This window comes from Cyclopterus lumpus, chromosome 12, assembly GCF_009769545.1.
Source record: "Cyclopterus lumpus isolate fCycLum1 chromosome 12, fCycLum1.pri, whole genome shotgun sequence".
Classification (NCBI taxonomy): Eukaryota; Metazoa; Chordata; class Actinopteri; order Perciformes; family Cyclopteridae; genus Cyclopterus; species Cyclopterus lumpus.
Window position 1 is genome coordinate 19,361,546 of NC_046977.1, and position 27,964 is coordinate 19,389,509.

At 42.1% G+C, this 27,964-nt stretch overlaps 2 protein-coding genes across 4 annotated transcripts; both read left to right on the top strand.

The window, feature by feature from the left end:
• Window positions 1-4,021: 4,021 nt before the first annotated feature.
• On the top strand, window positions 4,022-14,583 carry lmnb1 (lamin B1). Its single transcript, XM_034547290.1, has 11 exons — window positions 4,022-4,636; window positions 8,157-8,313; window positions 8,565-8,690; window positions 9,856-10,026; window positions 10,985-11,110; window positions 11,873-12,093; window positions 12,316-12,544; window positions 12,939-13,043; window positions 13,243-13,362; window positions 13,472-13,579; window positions 13,683-14,583. Exons 1-11 carry the CDS (start codon window positions 4,281-4,283, stop codon window positions 13,722-13,724), a joined length of 1,761 nt encoding a protein of 586 aa, XP_034403181.1. The 5' UTR covers window positions 4,022-4,280; the 3' UTR covers window positions 13,725-14,583.
• An 839-nt stretch (window positions 14,584-15,422) lies between these two features.
• LOC117740436 (RILP-like protein 1) lies at window positions 15,423-27,508 on the top strand. 3 transcript variants are annotated; one of them, XM_034546834.1, is made up of 8 exons: window positions 15,445-15,983; window positions 19,405-19,552; window positions 19,850-19,968; window positions 20,632-20,862; window positions 22,694-22,744; window positions 22,846-23,000; window positions 23,082-23,186; window positions 26,492-27,508. In XM_034546834.1, exons 1-8 carry the CDS (start codon window positions 15,696-15,698, stop codon window positions 26,610-26,612), a joined length of 1,218 nt encoding a protein of 405 aa, XP_034402725.1. In that variant the 5' UTR covers window positions 15,445-15,695; the 3' UTR covers window positions 26,613-27,508. The 3 variants fall into 3 exon arrangements, with proteins under 3 accessions (XP_034402727.1, XP_034402725.1, XP_034402726.1); XM_034546836.1 differs by lacking the exon at window positions 22,694-22,744 and having other exon boundaries at window positions 15,423-15,983; window positions 26,492-27,507; XM_034546835.1 differs by lacking the exon at window positions 22,694-22,744 and having other exon boundaries at window positions 22,813-23,000.
• The last annotated feature ends 456 nt before the right edge of the window (window positions 27,509-27,964 follow it).

The window sequence follows — 27,964 nt, forward strand, 5'->3', positions numbered from 1 at the left end:
AATTGAATTGAATTGAATTGACAGAGTGAGCTCTGCGGCCAGCTTCAATTTACCGTGTGAGCTATTAATACAATACATCAAATATACTAGGAGATATTGGGTTTAGGAGGTCCTGCATTAAGAAAATTATTTAAAACTTCTGGACCATTATAATTGAAAACTTAAAGACCAAATGTGTTATAGTTAAACAAATATTGTATTTACACATATTAGCACTCTGAGAACAACAGCAAGTATTGCGATATTATGTTTTGTGTTAGTGTATCAAAAAACACTATACATTTTGAATAAATAGTTACCATAAAGATTATCTCAGTCACTTTATCTTATTTGCAAAGATAAGCGCCCTCTAGCGTATGTTCCCTCTAAAACAAGTGCTATGATGTTGGATGTTGCAGGAATTGTTTTTATTTACATAATGTTATGCATATGGTGGTATATTTCCTAGAAGTTAGATTTCTAAAAATCCCAACGTCTTGCTTACCACAGTATATATCGCAAAATATTGAATTGTAAGTCCTGTATCATGATGCGTACCATATCAGATACCTCTGAAGGTTTATTCCCTTTTTTCCCCTGAAAGGGTTTTTTCTGGTTTTCTGTGAGTTTTTCTTGATCCGATGTGAGGTCAAAGGTCAGGGATGTCGTATGTGTAGAGATTGTAAAGCCCTCTGAGTCAAATTTGTAATTTTGGGCTATACAAAATAAATTGAATTGAACCTTCCCACACACAGCCCCAATGACAGCTGATATATAGTTCTCTTATGGCAGGACATAAAATAATCATATGAATAATACATAATAGATAAATAATCAGACCAAGTCTTCCTAAATTAGAAACGTTCATTAATGACTGCTCACAGGGTTACAACCCTTCTATAATATTTGAATAGGGATGAAGTGACAGCATTCTTTTTAATTATGCTTGGGCGGAGCTTGACTGTAAGGAGGCGGAATTATATAAATACATGATGGCACTGATGAGAAAACATTTAGGGGGGCTACACTGTTGATTACATTGGTGTGTGTGTGTGTGTGTGTGGCGGGGGGGGGGGGGGGGGGTGTTCAGCACTGATGATGGTCGTCAATCAATTTGTGGAGATAAACAGAACGACTTCCCTGTCCATCAGTGATGTCATCTGTGAGGGAACGGAAGACGCTCTCCGTCCTTGATTGGATTACTAGTGTCTGGTTGGATTACTAGTGTCTGGTTGGATTAATAGTGTCTGGTTGGATTAATAGTTTCTGGTTGGATTAATAGTTTCTGGTTGGATTAATAGTGTCTGGTTGGATTACTAGTGTCTGGTTGGATTAATAGTTTCTGGTTGGATTAATAGTTTCTGGTTGGATTAATAGTGTCTGTTTGGATTAATAGTGTCTGGTTGGATTAATAGTGTCTGGTTGGATTAATAGTTTCTGGTTGGATTAATAGTGTCTGGTTGGATTAATAGTTTCTGGTTGGATTAATAGTGTCTGTTTGGATTAATAGTGTCTGGTTGGATTAATAGTTTCTGGTTGGATTAATAGTTTCTGGTTGGATTAATAGTGTCTGGTTGGATTAATAGTTTCTGGTTGGATTAATAGTGTCTGGTTGGATTAATAGTTTCTGGTTGGATTAATAGTGTCTGGTTGGATTCATAGTTTCTGGTTGGATTACTAATTTCTGGTTGGATTACTAGTGTCCGGTTGGATTACTAGTGTCTGGTTGGATTACTAGTTTCTGGTTGGATTAATAGTGTCTGGTTGGATTAATAGTTTCTGGTTGGATTAATAGTTTCTGATTGGATTACTAGTTTCTGGTTGGATTAATAGTGTCTGGTTGGATTACTAGTTTCTGGTTGGATTACTAGTGTCTGGTTGGATTACTAGTGTCTGGTTGGATTAATAGTGTCTGGTTGGATTACTAGTTTCTGGTTGGATTACTAGTGTCTGGTTGGATTACTAGTTTCTGGTTGGATTAATAGTTTCTGGTTGGATTAATAGTTTCTGGTTGGATTACTAGTGTCTGGTTGGATTACTAGTGTCTGGTTGGATTAATAGTTTCTGGTTGGATTAATAGTTTCTGGTTGGATTAATAGTTTCTGGTTGGATTACTAGTGTCTGGTTGGATTACTAGTGTCTGGTTGGATTACTAGTTTCTGGTTGGATTATTAGTTGGATTACTAGTTTCTGGTTGGATTACTAGTTTCTGGTTGGATTAATAGTGTCTGGTTGGATTACTAGTTTCTGGTTGGATTACTAGTTGGATTACTAGTTTCTGGTTGGATTACTAGTTTCTGGTTGGATTACTAGTTGGATTACTAGTTTCTGGTTGGATTAATAGTCTCCACGCTCCGGCTGGGCTCTAAGGACAAAAGTTTGAATGGAGACAATATAGAATATTTCTGTTTAAAAGTGTGTCCTTGTAAGTATAAGAAACCCTGTGGATAGAACTCTTTGAATATATTTTTTAGATCTGATTTATGGTTGACACGATTGACTGACAAACAGCGTTGAAGTGTTGCATGCTTGATTTGATTGTTGTTGGTTTTTTTTCTTATTGTTTTTTACTTGCTTAAACATTTACTTTTTATTTAATGTTTCCTTATGGCCAGACGCATGCTTCATTTATTTTATCCTTCCTTACTTTCAACGGATTTATTTATTGTCAAACTGTAAAAATACCTAAATAAATAAGTATAAAAAAGTGTGTCCTTGTGACAGATACAGTCTGTTTGACCACTCAGTGGTGAGAGGTGGAGTCACATGACAAAGTAACGTCAACAGAGCAACTTCTGCGTTCTGTGAATTACGAGACAAAAACTAAGTTGAGCTTGTCTCGCATGTTATCGCAGAAGATCTTTACATTTTTACATTAATATAGAATCTAAATGGGTCTCTGAACCCATCTGCAGCACATTAAAAAGTTTAATTTTGCTATGGTATCTCTCCAGTGTTGACTGATGCTTCCACACCATGGCCTTGCACGGCTGGGCCAACTCCCATGAAATGTAAGGGTTGACCCATGCTTACACTGTTGGCATATGTAACCTCTTAAATGGGGTTGGACTGTGCTGATGTGGATCCCTGCCACATGACATGTATTTATGCATTAGTATGTATTATTACACACCTTGCATGTGGGAGATGGATCTGCAGCCTGATCTATTTGGTATGTAGGCTACTTTATCGATACTCACCGGAGTGACACACAATACCACTCCCAACTGATTAACTGTCAAACTCAAAGGCCTTTCTTATCTACCAAGGTCTTTAACATTATATTGTCAAATCATTTTTAAACAACACGGTGTGTAGAGGGGACGCATTAAGATGTTATGAATGTGTAGACACAGTTTTACTGCTAAAGATTCCTGATGTTAATTCACTTTAACTTAGCACACGAACACCTAGAAATCTAACATTTTACATACAAAACTGAGTTTAAACAAAGGATCATAGAAGCAATAGCCAAATAGTATTTAAATACATAGATTTTAAAACAAAATGTAAGTAGGATAAAAAATCCTTTGTGCATACATTTTATTTACTTTGCTGTTTTTAACATATCTATTTGGGGTGTCAGCCCATTCCTCTTAATTCAACCACATGTTAGAAACTCAATCTCGTTGCCTTCATAACAAAGAGGTTCCATATTTCAGTTTCATCTCTTGTTCAGTTTTTCTCTGTGCAGAATAGTTAGTTTTCTCTTTGTTTGTTTCCAGGCTTTAATACAACAGGACAAACGCGCAAAACCACTTATTAGGGTCCTATCTGAACATGTAATTACTATATAATCCCTGTGCTATTCTCTTTATCATTTGTCAGCCTCAGCTAGAACACGGGCCACTACGGGGAGAATTGAGCACGGATTTCAACCGCAGCCGTTATCAGAGAAGTCAGTCGGCGCTTGATATTCACGCCAGGACAGGCGGGTCCAACAAACCGGGTCAGCCCATGCATAGTCCGCCGAGGTTTTGAAAGCCTAATGTAAATCGACTCCGCCTACTCTGGACAGCTTCGGCATATGGTGGTCACTATTCCAAGTGAACCCACAAGTTAAACTCGAGAGAACGCATTGCGCCGCGCTTCGCCATTGGCTTGCGGACACAACGTGAAATATTCAATGAGCCGCCATATTAGGAAGCCAACCCCTTCTTTCATTCGGATAAGAAAAGACGGGACACACTTCCAGGTTGTTGTTAAACGCCTCATTCGAAGTCGTTGACCCCGCACGCTCCGCATCTCGCTTTAGTTCGGTCACCGTCTCTAATACGGGTTATTTAGCTAGTCTTCTAACAATGGCGACCGCGGCTGCGACTCCGACCGGTCAGAGAAGCACGTGCGGCAGCGGCACTCCGCTGAGCCCGACCAGGATAACCCGCCTGCAGGAGAAACAACAGCTCCGGGACCTCAACGACCGCCTAGCCGTTTACATCGACAAAGTCCGGAGCTTGGAGTCTGAAAACGATGTCCTCCACCTGCAAATCAACGAGAAGGAAAACGTGAGGAGCCGGGAGGTGACCGGACTGAAAGCCCTATACGAGACGGAGCTAGCCGACGCCAGGCAGTGTTTGGACGAGTCCTCCAAGGAGCGGGCCTGGCTGCAGATCGAGCTGGGGAAGGTCCAATCCGAGCACGAGCAGCTTCAGCAGAAGTAAGCCGTTAACCCTATAATGAAATGATGTAGTACGGCCCGGGACTCTGAACGACTAGCTGAAGGCTAACGGGTTTATGCTGCTGACCTTATCAACGGGAAGGTCCGCACGTGACTCCGTGGAGCGGGGCGTTCAGTTGTACCGGCCCGTGAGCGCGGAACTCAAACCCATACTTTAGTGGTTTACCTTCCCGGAAGTCATTCTGAAGATGTGATGTCATTACAATCCGTAACATTAGCTATACATTAAAACACATAGTGGAAATAATAAACTTTTTTTTTTTTTAAAGACCTCACCCGTCCAGCACCGTATGTTGCTGAAAGAGAATACATTTGCATTTAAAATTTTAACTTTTAACACGTGTTAAGTAAATACAAAAGCAAATAGGTTCAACGTTTGTAACCTTGAAAAAACACCGTTTATTTACGAAATATGTACCTGTTAGATTGGCAGATAACGTCCAAGTTCATTGAAGGTGACATGATACTTCAGGGTCTCCTTGTAGTGTCTGTTCGGCACAGCAGAAACAAACACTGGCGCAGAATAGTAGCGCTTTTTATGAGGGAAAACACAAACAACATATTTTGTGCAATACTTTTTTTGTGTGTGGTCCACATACCAGGAGGAAATGTGCATTAGACAAGTTTAGGACCTAGTTTTGATATCCATTTTTTTAATGCTGGGTTTTGTAGTCATTAGCAGGAACAGTGTGTGATTGTATGTATTCCCATACATCAGACATAATTTGACAGCTGCAACAGATGCACACAGCTGTTGATCAAAAGTAAGGGAACCGACCATGTGCAGGCTTTCTTCCTGAACTCCCAGAAATACATTGCCGTTAATTGTTAGAAATTGTTAGTATCCCCCTCCCTCTAATTAACACCACGCTGTGTTGTGTTGAGAAGCTTTACATTGGCAGCGACAGCTGTGTTCGAGGTCCGCCGTTGTTGCTAAATGAATGCAGCATGAATCCCTGCAGCAGTGCACTGAATCACAGATACACGTGCATCACACACACAAGTGCTGTTCGGCCCGAGCAGTCAGGTGTGCCCTCTGACAGTCGAACGCAGGTGGCAGGAACTGCCTGTTTGAGTCCCCTGGCCAGTTGGCATGACCCATTAATCCACTTCGTCTTGATTTCTAACGGGTGTGTTGAGTCTGTTTTGTGACCATGTAACTGGATCACGTAGTACAGGGGTGTCCAAGCTTTTTTACTGAGGGCCACATGCTCACCTCTATTAAAGTTAACAAAATGAGGTCAATTATGCCTATATATTTGATTATGCTTAAAGAAAAAAACATACTACATCACAACTCTCCATGAATGGGTTTTCATTTATGTTGTTACAACAAGTATTGGCAACTCATTCTCAAACAGCAGCCTGAGTGCTTCAAAACTACACAACTAACTAATCCTACACACAGGGTTCCTGTTTTGTCTCAAAGAGACGGAGCTTCGCACTGAATTCTTTCATGTGTGTGAGTGTGTGTGTGTGTGTGTGTGTGTGTAAAGTTGTGGTTCAAACTGGTCTTTGTCTTGCATGCTCTTGTTCAGTGTGTTGAGATGATGAGTAAGTTCAACTAGAACGGCCAGGTCTGGCAACTATAGAGAGGCAATCAGTTCATGAAGAGGTCCTTCTCTTTCAAAAACTGGTTATTTTCTGATCTCAGGGAATATTAAACCCACTGCAGCACAGAGACTGAGAGGAGGTCCCCATATTCAGCATCAACATCAGAGAGCTTGAAATGATCTGTGGTGGAGCCCTCGTGCTTGAATTATGTTAACGGTTATAACAACTCTGTTCATCACATCGCCAAGCTGGATGATCTTGGTGGATGATACAGTGCATTTTAACAGCCTCACCTCCACTCTCTCGCACCTTGGTGCACCAGAGGTCATAAGAACTACAATACACTCAAGTGCAAGTTTCATGCGTCGGCCATATTCCAATATATTTTTAGAATTTGCTGCGGGCCAATAAAAAATGGGCCACGGGCTGCCGTTGGCCCGGCGGGCTGTACTTTGGACACCCCTGGTGTAGTGTTAACTTTACAATGTTAAAGCTATGGTGAGAGGACAGAGTGGTGACTTTGCATGAGAGCCAAAGTAGCACATTTAGCAATTCATTTATTTAATTGTCAAAAAGAAGAGAACATATTTGATAATCCCAATAATGCTAAATTATACGCCCTACTCCTACTACACATTTAAGCTTTATTAAATGGTCATCTTTCAATCGCTCATCATTTAGAGCCAGTAGTCAAAGTTCAGTGTGCCTAATGTGTCTAATCATTGCTCTAACACGTCTTAATGTAATCATGCTAATGTAGTGTCCTCTCAAAGTATCTGTGGTATGTGTTGTGTACTAGTGTGTTCCTACTGAGAGTTCCTGTGAAGTGACAGACTGTCGAGTCTCTCACTGCGGATGTTTCTCAGTAAAACGTGAAAAGAAAGCGTGTCGCTCTGCATTCCACTCATAGTTTGTCCACTTCCTGCCCGCCCATCGTAACTCTCAGGCCTACCATGAGCAAATGACCGGCCTCTGTCCCAGCAGAGCTCCTCCAACTGACGGCTCAACTCACAAACCCAATGACACCGTTCCACTGTTGACTTGGTTAACCCCGTTTCAAGCTGGGAAGCAGACGCCCAGCGTGTTTTCAGAAAGTGAAAATATCCCAGCATAGAATTTTTGTAAGTGCATAAAACAAAAAATATCAAAACGGGAACAATCAGATAATTAGGATAATGCAATATTTTGCCAGTGCAAACATGTGAAATGAGAAGCGTTTTACTTCTGAGCTGTTGTGACCACCAGAGGACGCTGTATACTTGTGTAAAATTTCTGCCTAAGCAGTAGCTGAAGGGGAGTGGAAACCGGTGATCTACTCTCACTGAGTCACTCAAATATTAAAAACAACTAGACATCCAGATTTATTGCAGGGCTGCTCACTCTACACTCGTCTCATTGGTCAGACTGCATTAGGTTTACCCAGGTGTACCTAATAAACTGGCAAAGGAATGTAAGTTTTGCCACATGGGCAAACCATACATTGATCAGTGAAGCACACCGGGTTTAGTAACTGTGCAGAACAAAGTAAAGCGAGCAAGAGGCACAGCTGCAGTAGCTGGTGGCATGAGGTCAGCCTGCCTCTTCAGGAAAATAAGTGTCCATCTCTGTAGCCAAGCACCCTGGTGTCATCCATAAACAGACTGTCCATCATCCCATCTACACTCGGGCAATAGGGGCAAACATTCATCATGAGAGATCGTGCAGGTTCATCAGAACCTCATTCAGCTCAGACTGCAGGGCCTTCGGAGAAGTAGAGCTCTGTGCCAGCAGCAGAGCTTTGACACCACGCTGCTGGAGTCCCGGGCCGTATAGTGCAGACAATGTAAACGATGTGGAGGTGGCTCGCCATCCCCTGTGCTTAACTCGTCAAAATAGCGTTGTTGCAATGTAGCGGTTACTGCGACAGCTCTAATGCTTTCACCGTGTCTTGTCATCCTCCTTCCAGCTACAACAAGAAGGACTCTGAGGCAGCAGGAGTGCAGGCTAGGCTGAAGGACCTGGATGCTCAGCTGAACTCTAAAGAGGCCATGCTGGCTACGGCGCTGTCTGAGAATAGAGGCCTGCAGGCCACGCTGGCCGACCTGCGAGAACAGCTGCAGGAGGTACAGTCCTGCTGTCACTTGAATATGATGTGGCTCCAAACGTTTTCTTATTTGTATCTGTTTACTTTAAGTGAAGGAGGGATGCAGAGAATGCCCATTGTGCTTATTAAAAACAAAAGTATGTTTTTGAATATTCTGTCTTTTACGTCAACAGAGTTCTTTTTTTTTCTTGAGAGCTGTTCTGGGCTCCCGAGTCCATTCAATAGAGACTTGTTTTCAATGTGTGGCCTGTTGTGTTTGTGCGTTGTCAGCTGGATTCAAGTCTGGCTCAGGCCAAGAAGCACCTGGCAGATGAGATGCTGCTGCGCGTCGACTTGGGAAACCGCTACCAGAGTCTGACCGAGGAAATTATCTTCCGTAAGAGCATGCTAGAAGAGGTGAGAATATTTGTCAACACACGACGTGTGTGTGTGTGTGTGTGTGTGTGTGTGTGTGTGTGTGTGTGACTATTGGGCGGACTGAATTATAAGGCGCACTGTCAATGAATGGTCTATTTTCGATCTTTTTTCATATATAAAGCGCACACAACTATAAGGCGCATTAAGTGAAACAAAACAGTCAGTCAGTCAAACTTTATTAAACGTGTTCACAATAACTCTCAACATTGTTCAAATGTTAATGAGCGTATATTCACAATAACTCCCAACCTTGTTCAGTTGTAACACGTAAAAAAAACAGTCTGATACCGCTAAATCAAACGTTAGCGTAACTCTGTGTGGTCTTCTTTACTTGGCGCAGGTCATCTTCTTGCTTCCTCCACTTCCGTACCATTGATTCATTAATGTTGAATTCTCTCTCAGCGGCTCTATTCCCATGTTCCACTGCGTGACTGACAGCCTTGAGTTTGAAGTCCGCGTCGTAAGCGTGTCTCTTGACAGGTGCCATTGTGGGGTCCTTATACCCACACACTGCTCTGGTAGCGCTGGAAGTGGAAGTTATCGAGACGGAGTCGGTGAAACTCCCCGAGCTGTGTGAGCCTACGGGTGATGTTATGAACCCAGACATGAGGGCGTTAGATGTTCCGATGTTTATGGGATGTCCACAACAAGTATAAAGCAGAACTAGTGGTTATTTCGACCGTGGTGGATGGAGGAAATTATAACTCTTTTTACCGAGACAAGCCACGGAGATAAGCCACGCCCCCACAAATGAACACAACTTGACTGGTGAATAAACTGACGCGAGTAAAGCGTTGCGAATATTCGCAATACGTTTGGTGTGAACGTTTGGTGTGCAAGCGGTGCGGCTTTGTAGTTTACCAAAGTCGTACTAAAACATTTTGACAGAGCGCCGTGTACCACACAAAATCGCTTCGAGGTCAGTAAGCACAACCAGAATTAATTCATATATAAGGTGCTCCGGATTATAAGGCGCACTGTCGTTTTTTGAGAAAATTAAAGGCTTTTAAGTGCGCCTTATAGTGTGGAAAATACAGTAAGTTGTTCTCTTTGTAATTATTATTTTTTGAGCAACCCATCCAGTGTTGACTGGAGTTGATCAGGACAGAATAAAGAAGAGTGCTGACTGTGTGCTTTGTCACAGGAAGTAAAGGAGACCCGGCAGCGGTTTGAGACCCAGCTGGTGGAGGTGGACTCTGGCCGGAAGGTGGAGTATGAATACAAACTGACTCAGGCCTTGACTGAGATGAGGGCTCAGAATGAGGAGCAGATCGGCCTCTACAAGGACAACATGGAGAGCACCTACATCACCAAGGTATGAACTCTCTCTCTCGCTGTCTGTCACAATTTGTGTAACCTCTTTGTAACCAAGTTCCAGGACCGTGTGTGTGTGTGTGCGTGCGCTCTTTTACGTAAACAAATATTCTTTCTTGAGCTGCAACACAAGAAGTTTAAAAATCTTAAACACATTCTCAGCTCATCAATGATCTCAGTGATTATCTGTCATTGACCAGCTCTCATCTTGTGATCATTGTCATAGTGAAATGGGACCGTGGCAAACGGGTGTGTTGCTACAAAGCTCGAAGAACACTGTTTTAAAAAAAACTTAATTTGACCCAATGGGCTTTGACCAAACCAGTTAACCAGATTAAGACTAAAATCTTACCAATGCATGTGCACAAATCTCTTAATTTGAACCAATGGGCTTTGACCAAACCAGTAAACCAGTTCAAGACTAAAATCTCACAAATGCATGTGGACAAAGCTCTCTACAAAATGTTCTATTTACAACCTAAAATACTGCAGTTATTTTTCTTAAAGCAAATGCAATGATGAAAACGTAGTTTAGTTTCTCCTTGGAGGGTTGCACAACATTTATCTGAAGTGCTGTGCTGAGTCTTCTGCTCGATTTTACACAACACGCATTTGCAATCTACATCCATGGAGGTTATTTGGCAGAAGCAGATAAACTCAGCCGACTGACACTATGATAAATGATAGAAATGTCAGAATCCACTCACATGTTTTCTGTGGTTGACAGACCTGTTCAAATATTCCTCCTGCACAATATGCAAGTCATTGTGTTTTGTTTTGTATTTACACAGTCCACGTAGCAGGTCAACATACCAAGCAACACATTACGAACTTAACTTCCTGTGTGTCAGGAAGTGACTGACACAGCTCTGTTCCTCTTTCAGGGTGCGATGAGAAGGAAACGTGATGTTGTGGACTCTCAAACCACCGTGTGTGTGTGTGTGTGTGTGTGTCTCCAGGTAGAGGACCTGCATAAGCTGTCTGAGATGAACGGAGCGTCGGCCAGCATGGCCCGAGAGGAGCTCAGGGAGTCCGGCATGAGGATCGAGAGCCTCACCGCCCAGCTCGCAGGAATGCAGAAGGAGGTGGACATATTTATTTGACTGGTTTCACTCTACGTTGATTGAATGGGAACTCGTGTCCTGAGCGGTTGTCTTGGCCTCATTGATCTCAAAGTCTTCCATCAGACCTTCGTGTATGCAGCTGAAGTTTGTTTTCCAGTGCGGCCGAGTCCTTTTCACGTTGTTTGTTAAAGTTATACACCTCCATCGGTATCTCATTACGGGATGCTTCACATTGCAGGGATTGAAATACTACGTGCATGTGCATTGCACAGTAGTGCATGTAAGATTTGTGCTCAAATGTTGTGCTCTACGTGCACATAACCTTTAAGGGATGCCAGCTCAACTCGTGGATGAAATGAATAAATGTTTTCTGTTGGTTTGCTCACTGTTCTGTTTAGAATGACTCCAACAATGCAACGTTTGACGTTTCTTTACTGAAGCGTTTGAGGAATATCAAATTCCATGACAACACATTAAGGAGTATAAAATAGAATGTGCAGCAGTCCAGGTTTGATTTATTTAGGTCTGATCCGGCCGTGTCGGAAGGACTAATGACCCAAATGGTGTATTGAAAACACTTTTTAGTTCACTTTGAGCACATGTTATTTTAAAGGTTGCATGTACAAAGAAAAAAAAAGTATTTCGAGCCCTGCATGGTTTTTCATTTATTTGACCAATGATTGTTATTGATGATGATGATGATGATGATGATGATGATGACGACGACAAAGTGATGGCTCGCTCTGCGACACCTCAGACTCTGACCTCCCTGTCTGATTTCAGACTCGTGGTTGGCGCGAACGTATCGTGGAGCTGGAGGCGGCGATGGCTCAGGAGAAAGACAAGAGCCGCAAGCTGCTGGCAGAGAAAGACCGCGACTTGGCTGAGATCCGGGCCAAGATGCAGCAGCAGCTGAACGACTATGTGCAGCTGCTGGACGTCAAACTGGCGCTGGACATGGAGATCAACGCCTACCGCAAACTTCTGGAGGGGGAGGAAGAACGGTGAGGAGCCGGAACGCTTGCTTCGTTTACATTTGTGACGCACCCGCTGAGCCTAACGTGTGTGCGTGTGTGTGTGCGCGCGTGTGTGTGTGTGTGTGTGTGTGTGTGTGTGTGTGTGTGTGTGTGTGTGTGTGTGTGTGTGTGTGTGTGTGTGTGTGTGTGTGTGTGTGTGTGTGTGTGTGTGTGTGTGTGTGTGTGTGTGTGTGTGTGTGTGTCCCCTAGACTGAAGCTGTCTCCCAGTCCTTCCGCCCACGTCACGGTGTCTCGAGCCTCGTCCAGCAGCCGCAGCGTGCAGACCACTAAGGGGAAGAGGAAGCGCTTGGAGGTGGAGGAACAGGAAGCCAGCAGCTCGGTGTCCATTGTACACTCCGCCTCGGCCTTGGGACCCGTCTGCGTCGACGAGATCGACACCGACGGCAAGTTCATCTGCCTCCACAACAATGGAGACGAGGTGAGCTCCTCAAATGTTGCATGCTTTTAGTTCCTTAATGTCTTGGTGGAGATTCACTGCCATTCTCCCAGTCGACTCGTCGCAATGGCTGGAAAACGAGGTTCTGTGGTTCATTCCATTCTGGCTCTATAGGGGGGCTGTTCCGATGGGAGGGGCCGAGGATGTCGTGTGTGTACAGACCGTAAAGCCCTTTGAGGCTAATTTGTGATTTTGGGCTATACAAAATAATGTAATTGCTTACTTACATATATTTATAATTCATGAGCGATCTGATGAGACTATGTATAATGTTAGTGGGGGAGGCCCCGAGTGTAGATACAGCTGAAGCGCTTCCCTTCGGAGATCCGGTAAAACTAACTGACTTGTTCATTGTGTCAATGGCTGTCTGCCTCAGGACCAGGCAATGGTTGGTTATGAGATGATTAAGACGATTGGAAATTCCACAGCCACCTACAAGTTCACACCCAAATATGTCCTGAAGGCGGGCCAGAAAGTCACGGTAAGAGTTTGTCTTCAGTTTGATTGTTTCGTGTTTAGGAGTGATGTTGTCCTCACCAATGTGGTGCAGCCCTTGTTGTAGTGTTCAGTCTTTGGGTCTGGTTGTGTCTCAGGCTCGTGGTGGCTGTATCCATGCAAAGTGTATGCGTGTGTGAATACTGTGTTGAATATGAGGAGGACTTTGGGACCGCTCTATGCAGGTTTGGGCGTCTGATGCCGGTGTGAGCTCCAAACCTCCTACAGACCTGGTGTGGAAGAACCATTCCTCCTGGGGTTCAGGGGTGGATGTCCAGGTGGGGCTGATCAACCCTCAGGGAGAGGTGAGACAACCAGCCATCCATCCTCACTTCTGTTCTTTAAAGTAAGCTTGGATTGTATTCTTGTTGGTGGAGATTTAATGCTGTGTGTGTGTGTGTGTGTGTGTGGCAGGATGTGGCAAAGAGAACCACAACATACCAGACAGCAATAGAGGAGGAGGACGAGGAGGAGGATGATAATGGAGTGGAGGCCACTGATGAAGACCTCTTCCGCCAGCAGGTGAGAATATGGTCCCTTTCCTGAGATTAAACGTCAGCTGTTTGAGGGCACAACATGTGGGCTCTCCTCTAACCATCTCAGTGTTTTGACTGTTTCTGTGCAGGGAGACCCTCGCACCGCAAAGAGAGGCTGCTCCATCATGTGATCCCACTGCACCAACCAGCCACCTCCTCTGAGCCCAGCCAGTCTGCTGCCAACTCTAATACTAGAACTATTTTTCTATCTTTTATAGCGTATTCCAATAAAGAAATGGTTTTATTTCTCTTATTGAAAATATTCAAAACTGCTTTTGGTAGATGTATTTTCACCTGAATAAATAACGTGGGGATGGAACACAGTTTTTGTATTTGTAGTTCAGGTTTTGTTTTTTTCAACCATGCTCCAAGTAGCTGAACTCAAGGACCGACTTGTGTCTTTTTAAGAAAACGAGTATGTGAATTTTGTTTTATATTTTATCTTATTATATTATTGATGCAAGAAAAGCTTCAGGATGTTGGAGACTCGATTAGGACAGGGGCTGACTAAATTCCACTCTCCTGACTATAAATCCTAGTGTATTTAAAAAAGAAAGAAAGAAGTTGACTAAGCACTGAAAGTACAAGTGTCAGGAAAAAATACATTAGAATTGGACAATATGTAATCGGTTTATTGACATTCTTTTAATATTGTTAGACAAAAGAGATGAAATAGTGTGATGGTTTGATTGTATTCATAAGAGTAAGTCCCGGGACAGTTTGCTTGCAGCTGACGCCCCTTAAAGCCCCCGTGGGGAAGAGGATTAACCGGTAGTTGGGTTCTAATCACAGGGGCTGTGGTGGGAAGTCGTGCAGCAAGCGGTGAGTTTCACTCCCCTGACTGAGTCAGGGTTGCACCACTAATTGAGAAGTGTTGATTGTATTCTTTTCTTTTGATATTTGAAGTGTGTGAAGTACTTTGTGTGTTGTGTTACTATGCATGCTATGGCTGTAATCATCTTAGTTGAATGATTAAACAAGTTTTTCGTGTACTTGAGTTTGACTTGTTTTTCGTGCATCAATGGAACGGTTCTCAGGATCCTTAGTGACGGGGTTCTCGGGGAACCTTTTATCAGGTAGACTTTTCACGCGGTTTAGCTAATCTGTTAAAATACAACAATGTGCACAAAACGAAGCATGAGGAGCTGAAATGAATTATGGGATTAATTCTCCAAAACTTCACCATCAGCCTCACCACTATTATCTACGTGTATGCTACATATTTATATTCCATCCATCCATTTTCAATACCGCTTATCCTCATTAGGGTCGCGGGGGCGCTGGAGCCTATCCCAGCTGACATAGGGCGAAGGCAGGGGACACCCTGGACAGGCCGCCAGTCCATCGAGGGCACATGTAGGGACATACAACCATTCACTCTCACATGAATGGTTGTAAAATATATGTTAAAATATAAATATGTTCAGAAATGAACATATTTATATTGATTAGGTTTTAGTTCACTGTAGCCAAAATAAAGTCGCTAACACCAGAGCCTTGGGTATATCACACAAGACCGAAACTAAAGGGACAGATATTAAATATCTGATAGTCCTTTAGTATAACTTGAAAGTAGTTTCACATTGCTCAATATACTTTTGGAAAACACCTATTTTCTCTTTTATTTGTTAAATGAACTGTGATCATGTTTCACTTTTCGAATAGTAAAAAACATATATAAAACATCTAAAAACATTGGTTATATTTTTTATATTTTAGAAGTAAATAAATACATTTTTATTTATTTAAAAATAGACATACTTGAGTAAAGTACAAGTACCGTCAAAATAGAAACGTGTTTTATTTTGAAACGTCAAGGCGGAAATGCTATGTTCCAAAATGGTAGACTTGACGATCCATTAGCTAAGAGAAGGGGACAGCTCAGTCAGGACAGCAATGGGCCGCAGCCGATATTTATCCCAAATAAATCAAACTACCGGCCGGACTCAGTCGTTAGAGATGGATAACCGATAGTTATGGTGTCTTTTGATGCGGTTAAACGTTGTATGTGTCTGTAGTTTTAACGTCAAAGCGGAAGAGTTGCGCTAAACTTAGCGGGATTGTTCTTCCAGCGGGGAGGAAGTTCGGAAACCGTCCCCGACATGGAGGACTCCGGGTCGGCCCTGGAGAAAAACGTCGCCGACCTCACGGTGATGGACGTGTACGACATCGCCGCGGTGGTGGGCCAGGAGTTCGAGCGGATCATAGACCAGTACGGCTGCGAGGCGCTGTCCCGGCTCATGCCCAAAGTGGTGCGCGTGTTGGAGATCCTGGAGGTGATGGTGAGCCGCAGCTGCATCAGCCCGGAGGCCGAGGAGCTGCGGCTGGAGCTGGACAAGCTGCGGCTGGAGCGGCTGGAGCGGCTGGAGAAGGAGAGGAAGCACAGAAAGGTCTCTTACTGACGGGACATAGATGTTAACATATTAACACATTCTACAGTAGTATTGGATACTTTGACTTACTAATAACACTGGATATTTAGTTAAAGGCTTAGTAGTGGTACTTTTACTATAGTAAATAATCTGATAACTTCCTCCTCAGGTTAAATTACAGAAACTTTGAGTTGAGTTCCTGATTTAACCTGAGGAGGAAATTATCAGATTTATATTTGTATACTGTACAAATGTTACTCTTGTAAAATATCAGTACCACTATAAAATAAAACTTACTAGTAAAAAGTATCAGTATCACTGTATTTATAATAATCACTATAAAAACACTATTCCAAGTACAATGTTACTTGAGTAAAAGTACCAATACAATTATAAAAATACTACAGCTAACGCTTTACTTTTTGTAAAAATACAAAGTACAACTCCTGAATTGAACATTACCTGGTTGTGGTATGTGAAAGTACAGAATATAACTGTAAAAAATACTTCAAATACTAAATTGTGAATTGAAAATGGTACTTAAATAAAACTAGGCAAGTATTATCAGGAAAATGAGCTTAAAGTATCAAAAGTAAAACTACTCAATGCAGAGAAACTATATCGACTTTGTTATCTACTTGTTACTCATTGTTTCAGCAACATTTTACTCTTCTAATTGGTTGAGATGGAGTTCATCTTTACCTGGATTCATCTGCCAGATGTTTCAATTAATTTATGGTTTGGCTTTATAGAATTTTTAGAATTACTTTCGACAGTCACTGGGAGCTCAAAGTGACCAACCGTCGAAACCGTAGAACGATTCTGTTCAGGACGAAGCGACAGCTCGTCACATTTGATCGGATGAAAGCATTCAACTTTTGCTATTTGTGAGTTACTTGATTGGACCCGGTCAGATGCAGCACTTCCTGTTTGTTTAGCTGCAGATGATGAAGTTCGTCCCTGACTCAGCAGGAAACTCTTCACACTCCAGTTATATTTGTCGAGCGTGTGATTTATTATTTCAAATTAGTCATCAAAGTATCTACGAGGGTAAGTTGAATAAAAAAGTCTCTTTAAAAGAGAGTTGTGAATGTTTAGAAGTGTGTTTGTATGAGGTCTGTGTTTTACTCCAGTAGATGGAGTTTAGAGAACCAGCACAGTACTGCGGTGATGTATTTTAGAGACCTAAAAGGTTGTACATCGGCTCTACAATAGAAGTTCTAGTGAGCTTTCTGACGGATCTGAATCTCTTTAACGCCACCAGACTCCATCGACTAAACGGGGATTAGTTGTTTGTGTTGTTGTGTGGTCTTTCGAAGGAATAGTTGTTCACACAACAACACAAACAACCAACAAATCCAGGCAGCTCCTGTGTTCTGAGAGGTAACATCCCTGTTTAGTCGATGGAGTCTGGTGGCGTTAAAGAGATCATCGACAAAAAGAGGTGAACATATTCTACATATGATTTACACTTCGAGTGATATTGATTCTTTTGTTAAAATACATCACAGCAGTACATTGTTTGAGTATGGAGAAGAACCTCATCCTTCAAAACATCCACACTTGTATTGTGTATATATTGTGTATCTTTTTGAGCTCAGTATCGAGTGTCACTGGGAACATGGTGGTGGTTTTAAATCAGGATTGCAGCTGCGACTGCTATAAAATAAAAAGAGTTGATGTGTAAGTTTCTCGTGACGGAGATCACTGATTAACTGTCTCATGAGGGTGATAAAATGTTTCTGGTTCTCACATCGACTGCAGAAATGCTCTCTGATAACGTCCAACACAGTCTTCCTGTGTGGTTCAACCAACTAGTGATTAGAATAAGAGAACACGGGAGAATTAGACAAATACATCCAAATTCATAGAGGAAAGATTCTAAATGTACTCGGGCTGACGTCTTCAGATGTGTCTTTTTGTCAGAGCCCAAATATGATCAGTTTATTGTCACGTCTGACATAAAAACCTACAAGACATTTGATTAATAGACGTATTAGTTTGTTTCCTTTTCTCTCGTCTTCAGAAGCTGAACTGAGTAACCATGTATCATAATGATATGTATGTTATCATTGTAACACTTTAGCAGTTAGTAGACTGTGAACGCACCATATCATCCGGTCTCTGACACGTTAGTGGGCGCGTAACGTCGTCGCGTCTCAACCCAGAACCCAGAACTAGGACCCAGAACCAGGACCCAGAACCCAGAACTAGGACCCAGAACCCAGAACTAAGACCCAGAACTAGGACCCAGAACCCAGAACTAGGACCCAGAACCAGGACCCAGCACCCAGAACCCAGAACTAGGACCCAGAACCAGGACCCAGAACTAGGACCCAGAACCCAGAACTAAGACCCAGAACCCAGAACTAGGACCCAGAACCCAGAGGAGCATCTCCTTGAACCCGAGGGAGAACTTGAACCAACCAGAAGAGAAACATAACAAATGCTGATGTGGTTCCATATACACAGAGTCACCGGCTGGTTTGATGGAAATGGTGTCAAGTAGAAGTATTCAGGTCCTTTACTGAAGTAAAATTACTAATTCCACTTAATACTACACAAAATACTCCCCTACAATTAAAAGTCTTGCAAACCCTTCAGTTCCATCAGCAAAATAATGTACTAAAAGTATAGTGCAGTAAAATGGTCCTGTCAGTGTTTCACTATTATGTATAATGTCTCTGGATTAATATTCCCAAATATTACAAACATTCAACATCAACACATCTGGAGATGCTTCACAATCTGAAAAGAAGTCAGACTAATAGAGTGAAGTATAAAGTACAATATGTACCTCTGAGATGTAGTATAAAGTACAATATGTACCTCTGAGATGTACTATAAAGTACAATATGTACCTCTGAGATGTAGTATAAAGTACAATATGTACCTCTGAGATGTAGTATAAAGTACAATATGTACCTCTGAGATGTAGTATAAAGTACAATATGTACCTTTGAGATGTAGTATAAAGTACAGTATAAAGTACAATATGTACCTCTGAGATGTACTATAAAGTACAATATGTACCTCTGAGATGTAGTATAAAGTACAATATGTACCTCTGAGATGTACTATAAAGTACAATATGTACCTCTGAGATGTACTATAAAGTACAATATGTACCTCTGAGATGTACTATAAAGTAGATGTACTATAAAGTACAATATGTACCTCTGAGATGTAGCTGAGGAGAAATAGAAAGTAGCAGAACATGGAAAGTACCTCAAATGTGTACTTAAGTGCAGTATTCCGGCTAAAACACACTCAAAGTGTTGAAGCATGAAAAAGATCTCTGAAGAAGTGAAGACAGGTGAAGACCTTTTACAGGTGGAGTGTGTGACGTCCTGAAGGCACTGAAGGGAATCATCTTGCTGATAAGGTGGTCTTTATGAATGATAATAATGTTCCATATATAACAGTGGCTGTGTTCCAGGAGCTGGAGCTGGTGGAGGACGTGTGGAGAGGAGAAGCTCAGGACCTGCTCACTCAGATCGCCCAGCTGCAGGAGGAGAACCAGAGCCTCCTCACCAACATGTCCAACAAGGACCCCATGAGTGAGGAGGACCTGCAGAGGCACGAGGGTGAGGACACACACACACACACACACACACACACAAAGGAAGCCTTCTCTAGTGTCTGACAGCGAGCCAGTCTTTCGTGGTTTCACACAGAGGACACAGTCACCCTGACACACTGTGGACAGACCAGCCTCAGTGTACAAGGACACCTGCTGCACACACACACACACACACACACACACACACATTTGCACACAAATCAGGGGTCCCTCTGTCCAGCTAAAAGACCTTTCTCCCCCAATAACAACCAGGTTATAAAGGATTGAAACCATCTACTTGTGTCTCCTGTGTGGTGCCCAGGTATGACGGAGAGAGAGAGGCAGGTGATGAAGAAGCTTAAGGAAGTGGTGGACAAGCAGAGAGACGAGATTCGAGCCAAGGACCGCGAGCTCATGCTGAAAAACGAGGACATAGAAGCAGTAAGGCGACATCCAGCAGTGGGCTGTGATGATTTTCTACTATAGATAGATAGATAGATAGATAGATAGATAGATAGATAGATACTTTATTAATCCCCAAGGGGAAATTTGTTGTCATAGTAGCGCCCAACACTTTACAGACACCAAATGGAATAGACTAAATAAACTAAACACACAAAATAAAATATAAGAACAGGAATGACAGATAAATACAACATATAAAATAAAATATATATATATACATATAAAATATATATACACAATAGAATACAAATAACTGTGCAGTGTACTTACTTACGCTCTGGCTTCTCAAATGTGAATATTTAAATAAATATGGATAAAAAAATGTGATTCTAATAGAGGTTTTACTAACACAATGCTAGAACACGAGCTGAGCGAAGGAATTGGTAACTTTCTCCAAAAAAAAAAGTGTTTCTCGTCTGCAGAGAGACTCCACCGAGGCGGCTGTAGATTATATTATATTATATTAAATTTATTTGTCACTTCTAGTGAAATGAGAATGTCTGTGGTCATGATACCATTATTACATTTCTGGACACAACATACATGATACTGGGGTTTATACATTACAGCTTTAGTAGAATGAAAATATTCTTTATGATTTGCCCATATTCCCTTGGTTCTGTCTGCGTGTTCCTGCAGCTCCAGCAGCAGCAGTCTCGCCTCATGAAAATCAACCACGACCTGCGCCATAAGATCTCCGTGGTGGAGGCTCAGGGCAAAGCCCTGATTGGACAGAAGGTGGAGCTGGAGGCCGGAGCTCAGACGCGGGGGCAGGAAGTCGGAGCCCTACGACAGGAAGTTGCCCGCTTGAGGGAACGACTTCAAGGAGACTTACCCGGCAAGAACCCCGAGGAACCCTCACCTGCAGAGGTAACGCAGCACAGGAAACCATTAAAAGAGCTTCATTTGAGGTTTTAGTCAGAAATTCATTTGAGTTTTAGGTTTAGCAAGAAACCCCAGAATAATGATCTTGCTTTCTTTTTGAGATTAAGATTGATTTAACTCTCATGTGTGTCTGTTCAGCATTAAGGGGAGGAGACCGTTAGCTTAGCTTAGCATAAAGACTGGCCTTCCTTTGTCCACCACATAACCCTCCATAAAACCACATCTACAACAAACTAGACACAACATGCTAATTAATGAGCTTTAGAGTTGCTGGTATATTCTTTTTACCTTTGGACAGAGCCAGGCTAGCTGTTTCCCTTTGTTTCCAGTCTTTATGCTAAGCTAAGCTTCATATTTAGTGTACAAAGTACACATAGTGTACACCCAAACTGCAGGTGCATGAGTCAATAAAAGCATCCGGTAAAAGGAGATAAACGTTGCTTTGTAACCAGATAATAAAGTGTCTCTTGCCCCACCAGTGTGGTCAAGCTGCCACTGTGGTTTTGGGGGCTGAGGGCTGGTCAGACAGACCCGAGCCCTCTGAGCTGGTGCTGGGCGGGTTGGACCCTTCCTCGCCTCGCCCGCCTGGTTCCCTCAGCCCAGAGGGCCACGAGGATGAGGATGAGGACGAGGCAGTGTTGCTTTGGGTAATACAGACGCGCTCGCTAGCAAACCAGAGTGCTGTGATTGTCGTCCCCCCCCCCCCCCCCCCCCCCAAGAACAACAACCAGCTCAATAGCAACACAACAAGCTAGTGGACTAACATTAGTGCGCCCCATGAGAGGAGCTCAACCCGCTTGGCGTGGGTGCTAAAGATCTGAGAGTGTCGGCCAACTGGGTGAGACTCTCTGGACAGCCACACCTTTCTAAACTTAGCTCGGCCTCTAACAGCACTTGAAGTGGTCCCTGAATGCACCGTGATTCCGAAGCGCTGAATATGAATGGTAGTTGAAAGTTCAACTGAAATCGCATGATGTTTTTCTGCTGCAGCTTTTAATAACGGTTTCCATACAGCCGATCACATTGTGTCATTTTAAACCACAATTGCATTTTGTAACATGTTTGTCGATGCTCACGTTTTCATCACGGATTTCAACAAAAATCGGTGTAAGAAAATGAATATTAATGCACGTGTCCACCCGCTACTGTTATGTGACTAATAGAAGTTGATTTGTTGAGATCATTCTTCAGGCAGGTGCCATTAAATTATTGTAGAAGAAGAAGAGGACAGAACAAGACGAGGTCATTAAAAAAGCTCCAGTAGCTCAAATAATAGAAACTTGATTTAAATATGATATGATTTCTGTTTAGTTTCACGTGTTAATGTGAGGAAGGCTAAAGTCTGATCAGTCTCTCTCCAGTCACATCTCTAATGTACGTTATCACACAAGGAACACAGTCTTTGAGCAACAGAACACAGATATTAGATAATTAGATATCTAATTAGATAATTAGCTGAAATGCTAGTGTGGCCAGCTGTTTGGATGATGAGTATTTCTAATATTTACCTGAACCTTTTCTCAGTCAACCTTTATGAGTTGACATCAATCTGCCTCCGACAAAGAACAGTTGACAATACATAGAATACATATTGATGATTAATATGTTTTCTTAGTTTTTTTTTTTGCACAGTGCCTGAGTGACTTCTGTCATCTGCATGTGTCTTTTTTAATTTTTTTAACCGTGACTGTGAACGTCTCGTTTGTGCCGAGTTAAAAACCAAGCAGAGTTTTAGCGTAAAGGGAGGAGGGAAGGGTGAACACATGTATTGGAACAAGGCCCGATGTCTGACTTAGAGTTCAACGTTTGCCACCAGGAGGCGATGTGCGATGAAGACATGCCGGCTGTGTTCCAATATTTTACAAAGGTATCCTCACTTCCTTCCCCCCGCCTTCGTTCCTTTCTTCCTTCCGTCCTTTCTTTTGTCTCGTTTAGTTTCCTCCCCGTGACGCATTCGTCTCTCTGCAGGAGGCGCTGTGCGAGGAGGACGCGGGCGGCCTGGACCCCAAGGACCCCAACCGTCCCCGCTTCACCCTGCAGGAGCTGAGGGACGTCCTCCACGAGAGGAACGAGCTCAAGGCCAAAGTCTTCCTGCTGCAGGAGGAGCTGGCCTACTACAAAAGGTACTCGCGGGCACATCAGGCACACACTCACCAATGGGCTCACTGCGGCCATGTCGTTGATGATCCATCTTGTGTTTGCAGTGAAGAGACAGAAGATGAGATCGTCACTCCGTCTTCGTCCCCCTCCCCCGAACTGAGGACTCGCTCCCGGTCTTCTGCCCAGCCAGAGTCCGGAATCAAACGGCTGTACGTTGAACACACAGATCACACTCGCTCAGACACAGCTCCGCCTCCCTTAACTTTGAGATTAGTCAAAAACACTTGGATTGCTTATTATTATTAAAGAAGTCCCTGCATGCTTAAACCTTTACATAATACTCTTTAAGAAATTTGCAAGTTACATTTTGCCTCAAGCTCAAGAGAACCTCACCAGCAGTACCAGAAACGTGGCGCTGGATGTTAAACAAGATTCATAACACCACCCATAAGAGAAACACAGCTAAAGTAAGCAATAAGCAGACTGTAAAACATACTGTACTTCCTGTCTTTGACCTGTAAAAACAAACAGCAGCTGACCAAAATGTGTCAAACTCTGGTGTCAGTATTTTTGTGCCATGACAGGACATTTTTATTTCTAAGAAACTAATGAGCACATCTTTGCTAAACACACTATTTAAATAAGGGCTTTTGTGTTGATTATATCTACAACTTGATTAAACAACACAATTGTACATGTTAGTTGACCAATAATTTCTTTATTCGAGGAAGGCCAAAGTACTTTTACAGAAACCACAAATCAGATAAAGAGGGATGTACACACAGCTAAAAGCAACATTATGTATCTATAAGTGGGCGAATAAAGATAGATAGATAGATAGATATAGGTATTTATAGAAGGCAGAAATGACCAACAACATACAATGTCTATAAACAAGTCAAGTGTTTCTTTAATTTATAAACAAATGCAAATAGTGCCACTTCCATAGGTGAATACAGTATAGTTAGTATATATTAGTTATAGTATATATTTATAGTGCAGTATAGTTGGCTTTAAATAGGGAGTGAGCATCACATCAGTCACGTGACTACAAGGGGCCGTTTTTCAGTCTTTGCTGTTTCTTGTTTATCTCCACGTGCATGCTTGACTTTTCCTTTCCACTCTATCAGACATGCTTTGTGCATGGTTATTGATTAGCATGCTTTGGTCATAGGTCAGGTATAGCACATGATACACACACACACACACACAATTAAAAAGTTATATCTTACTGAACTTTACATGAGAGGCCAAAGGTTGACGGGGTCTCTGTCTCCCCCCTCCATCCCCCCTTCCCCCTCCCCATCTCTATACATCTCTACCTGTTTGTGCTTGTGTGTCTTTACCTTTGTGTAACAGGATCTTCACAGCCATTATGCCGATGGTGGCAGCTGGTTTGATCCCAGATGACCCCACTTTACAGCCAATCAGACGTCTCATGTCGCTTGTATGACTATTTGGTTGGCTTCGGAGTCTGTCACTCTTTCAGCTAACAGCCTCCCTCCCCTTGCATGTGCCAGCTTTTTTAGCCTTTATTCGCCACCTTTGTAGTATTCTGATTGGCTGATTGTGGGGCTGTCTCTTTGTCGTTGTCCAATGGGACGATTGCGTATCATAAAAATCAGCCAGTCAGAATTTACATGTAGTCTGTTGTCTGTTGCCACGGTGACAACATGTCTGCACCTCTCTAAACTCATAAAGATTATTCTGTTTTAATTTACAACCTAAAGCTTTTAGCTCTTTTTCAAATATTGATTGAATAACTGTTAACGTTCAATGAACTCATCATCACTCCACTTTGCTGCACTGATCAAACATAACTTATGTGAAAGTTGTCTCAGTATCTCAGTTTACAAAAGACATCTGTGGCGAATACTTGCATACATACATGTGTACATACATCCATGTGTACATACATCCATGTGTACATACATACATGTGTACATACATCCATGTGTACATACATACATGTGTACATACATACATGTGTACATACATCCATGTGTACATACATCCATGTGTACATACATCCATGTGTACATACATCCATGTGTACATACATACATGTGTACATACATCCATGTGTACATACATACATGTGTACATACATCCATGTGTACATACATACATGTGTACATACATACATGTGTACATACATCCATGTGTACATACATACATGTGTACATACATACATGTGTATTTGCATACATCCATGCGTACTTGCATACATACATGCGTATTTGAATACTTGCATATTTGCATGTGTATACATGCATATTTGCATGAATACTTGCATATTCGCATACATACATGCGTACTTGCATATATACATGCTTATTTGAATACTTGCATATTTGCATGTATACATGCATACTTACAATATTGCTTACTTACTCACATGCATACTCACAATATTGCTTACTTACTTACTGACATGCATACATAATTGCATGCATACATACATACATACAATATTGCTTAGTTACCTACTTAATCACGTACATACTTACTAACATGTATACGTACTTAAATACATACTTGCTTACTTCTATAACTATTTCCATATGCTGTTCTTGAAGTGCTGCTCCCTGGGACGGCCTCATAATTGACCACGTAAATATAAATGATATTTCGACATCATACCCATGCACATAGGCTCCTGTTGATGCTCTGTCGGCCATTCGCCAACCGAAGTATAACATTCATCACATCAGTGGCCTATAATAAATGGTTCTCTGCCAAATATGATATATATATGAGACAATTCTTCTCAACAAGTGGTCTTAACTACTTTTACTAAATTAAAATCTTGAATGCAAGACTTTCAACTTGTAACAGAGTATTATTACGGTATTTCTCCTCATCTGTGACATATTCCACGAGAATAAGATCAGCATTCCATCCGCCGCTTTACGCTCTTTGTCCGCATCGCACCGTTGTCACAAGCTTGTATGGTTACCATAGTTACCTTCATTTGTGCATATTTGTGCACGCAAACTAAACATGGAAAACGTTGCTGCAGGAAGCTGTGGGACAGGTCGGACATTTGGTTTTGAACGTCAGGAGCAAATACACTCATTTGCTTACAGTAACACTACCAAGAAATCCCAATTAATTTGTCACAAATAATACAGTCTGAAATGCCATAACCGCAAACACTGCTTCACTCCACACACTGCACACACTCCACACACTCCACACACTCCACACACTGCACACACTGCACACACTGCACACACTCCACACACTGCACACACTCCACACACTGCACACACTCCACACACTGCACACACTGCACACACTCCACACACTGCACACACTGCACACACTCCACACACTCCACACACTGCACACACTCCACACACTGCACACACTGCACACACTCCACACACTGCACACACTCCACACACTCCACACACTGCACACACTCCACACACTCCACACACTGCACACACTGCACACACTCCACACACTCCACGCACTAACGCCCCCGTTTCCTCTCCATCCCTCCCAGGTTTAGCTTCTTCTCACGTGACAAGCAGCGCGGCGGGCTCATGGACGCCGGCCTCGGCTCGTGGGCGAGGAAGGACGACGTGTTCACGGAACAAGCCCAGGAGGCGTTGCAGCACATGTAGGGTCAGCGGACCGACTCCAGAACTCATCACTCCAGGCCGGCTCGTGAACCCAAAACCACAACAAGTGACTAAAAATAGCACGCCATGCAATGTTGAGGTCAGACCGAAGGAAGAGAATGGTCCTGGAGCGAGGCTCCAGCTTAGATAGGATTTTATTTAAACACCTGAGAATACTATGTGTATATACTGTATATCTCGGGCAGCGGCGGCACATACAGACTTTAATGAGAGAATATGTTGGAGGAGAGGGCAAAAGGTGGAAGGTTATGGTCTACAAATCACACGACACCAGATAGTGACGATGTTTGCTATTTTATGAACGACGAGGGTTTTACGGTTCACCATCTATCGTAGAATGAAGAAAGCATACAGTTAGTTATTATTTTAATGAGACATTTAAACGTCTCCCTGTTCACGTGAGCAGCTCGTAGTCTTTGTGTGTCAGATGTCGCCTCGAATCACATTTTAAAAGAAGAAAGAAAAAATATATTTAAAATAAAACAGATGCTTTTTATTCATATTCATGCAACATGCAGTAAGTACGTATGGAAGCCCACTTTTGACAAGAAAAGAAAAAACACACATACAAACATAAAGGGTTTAACTAAATGTGATAATTCTGACTATAGTAAATGTTTCATTTGAAATACTTTCTCTTAATTTTTTACTTAAATCCAAACTATGATTATAAATCATATAATAACCTCAAATAAAACTGATTGAAAAAGGCTGTGACACTGTTTTCACGAAAAGGTTTGTAATAATAATAATAATAATGGTAAATCATCATCATTTTGACCCAATGAATAATTTTGCCTTGAGCCCTATTCACACAGGACATGTGACCTTGGGACCTTGCATAGTTTATAATATTAGACTATTTATTTATTTATATATATATATATATATATATATATATATATATATATATATATATATATATATTGTATACACAGACCTACAATATGTCGGCAAACACACGTCATGTGATGAAATTAGACCGCAGCGTTTCCCCGTCGTTTGTAATTATGAATGAAAGTTATGACAGCAGGAGGCTCATCTCTCTGGAGACCCACTCGCACTGGAGGTCTTTGTAGTATTTTATTATCACAAATAGGCCCAAATGATATGTATCATATTGATAATATTAAGTATAAATATGATATAGTATCATATGTTTAAGATAAGCAGATGTTACGCAGAGCCTTGGCTTCATATCCGGGAGATAATGTCAGTAAACTTCTAAGAATAAAAGTATCTCATAATTCTAAATGTCCTTATTATTATTATTATTATTATAGTAAGGAACTTGTCATAGTTTTGACTTAATGTCTCATAATTTGTATTCACCA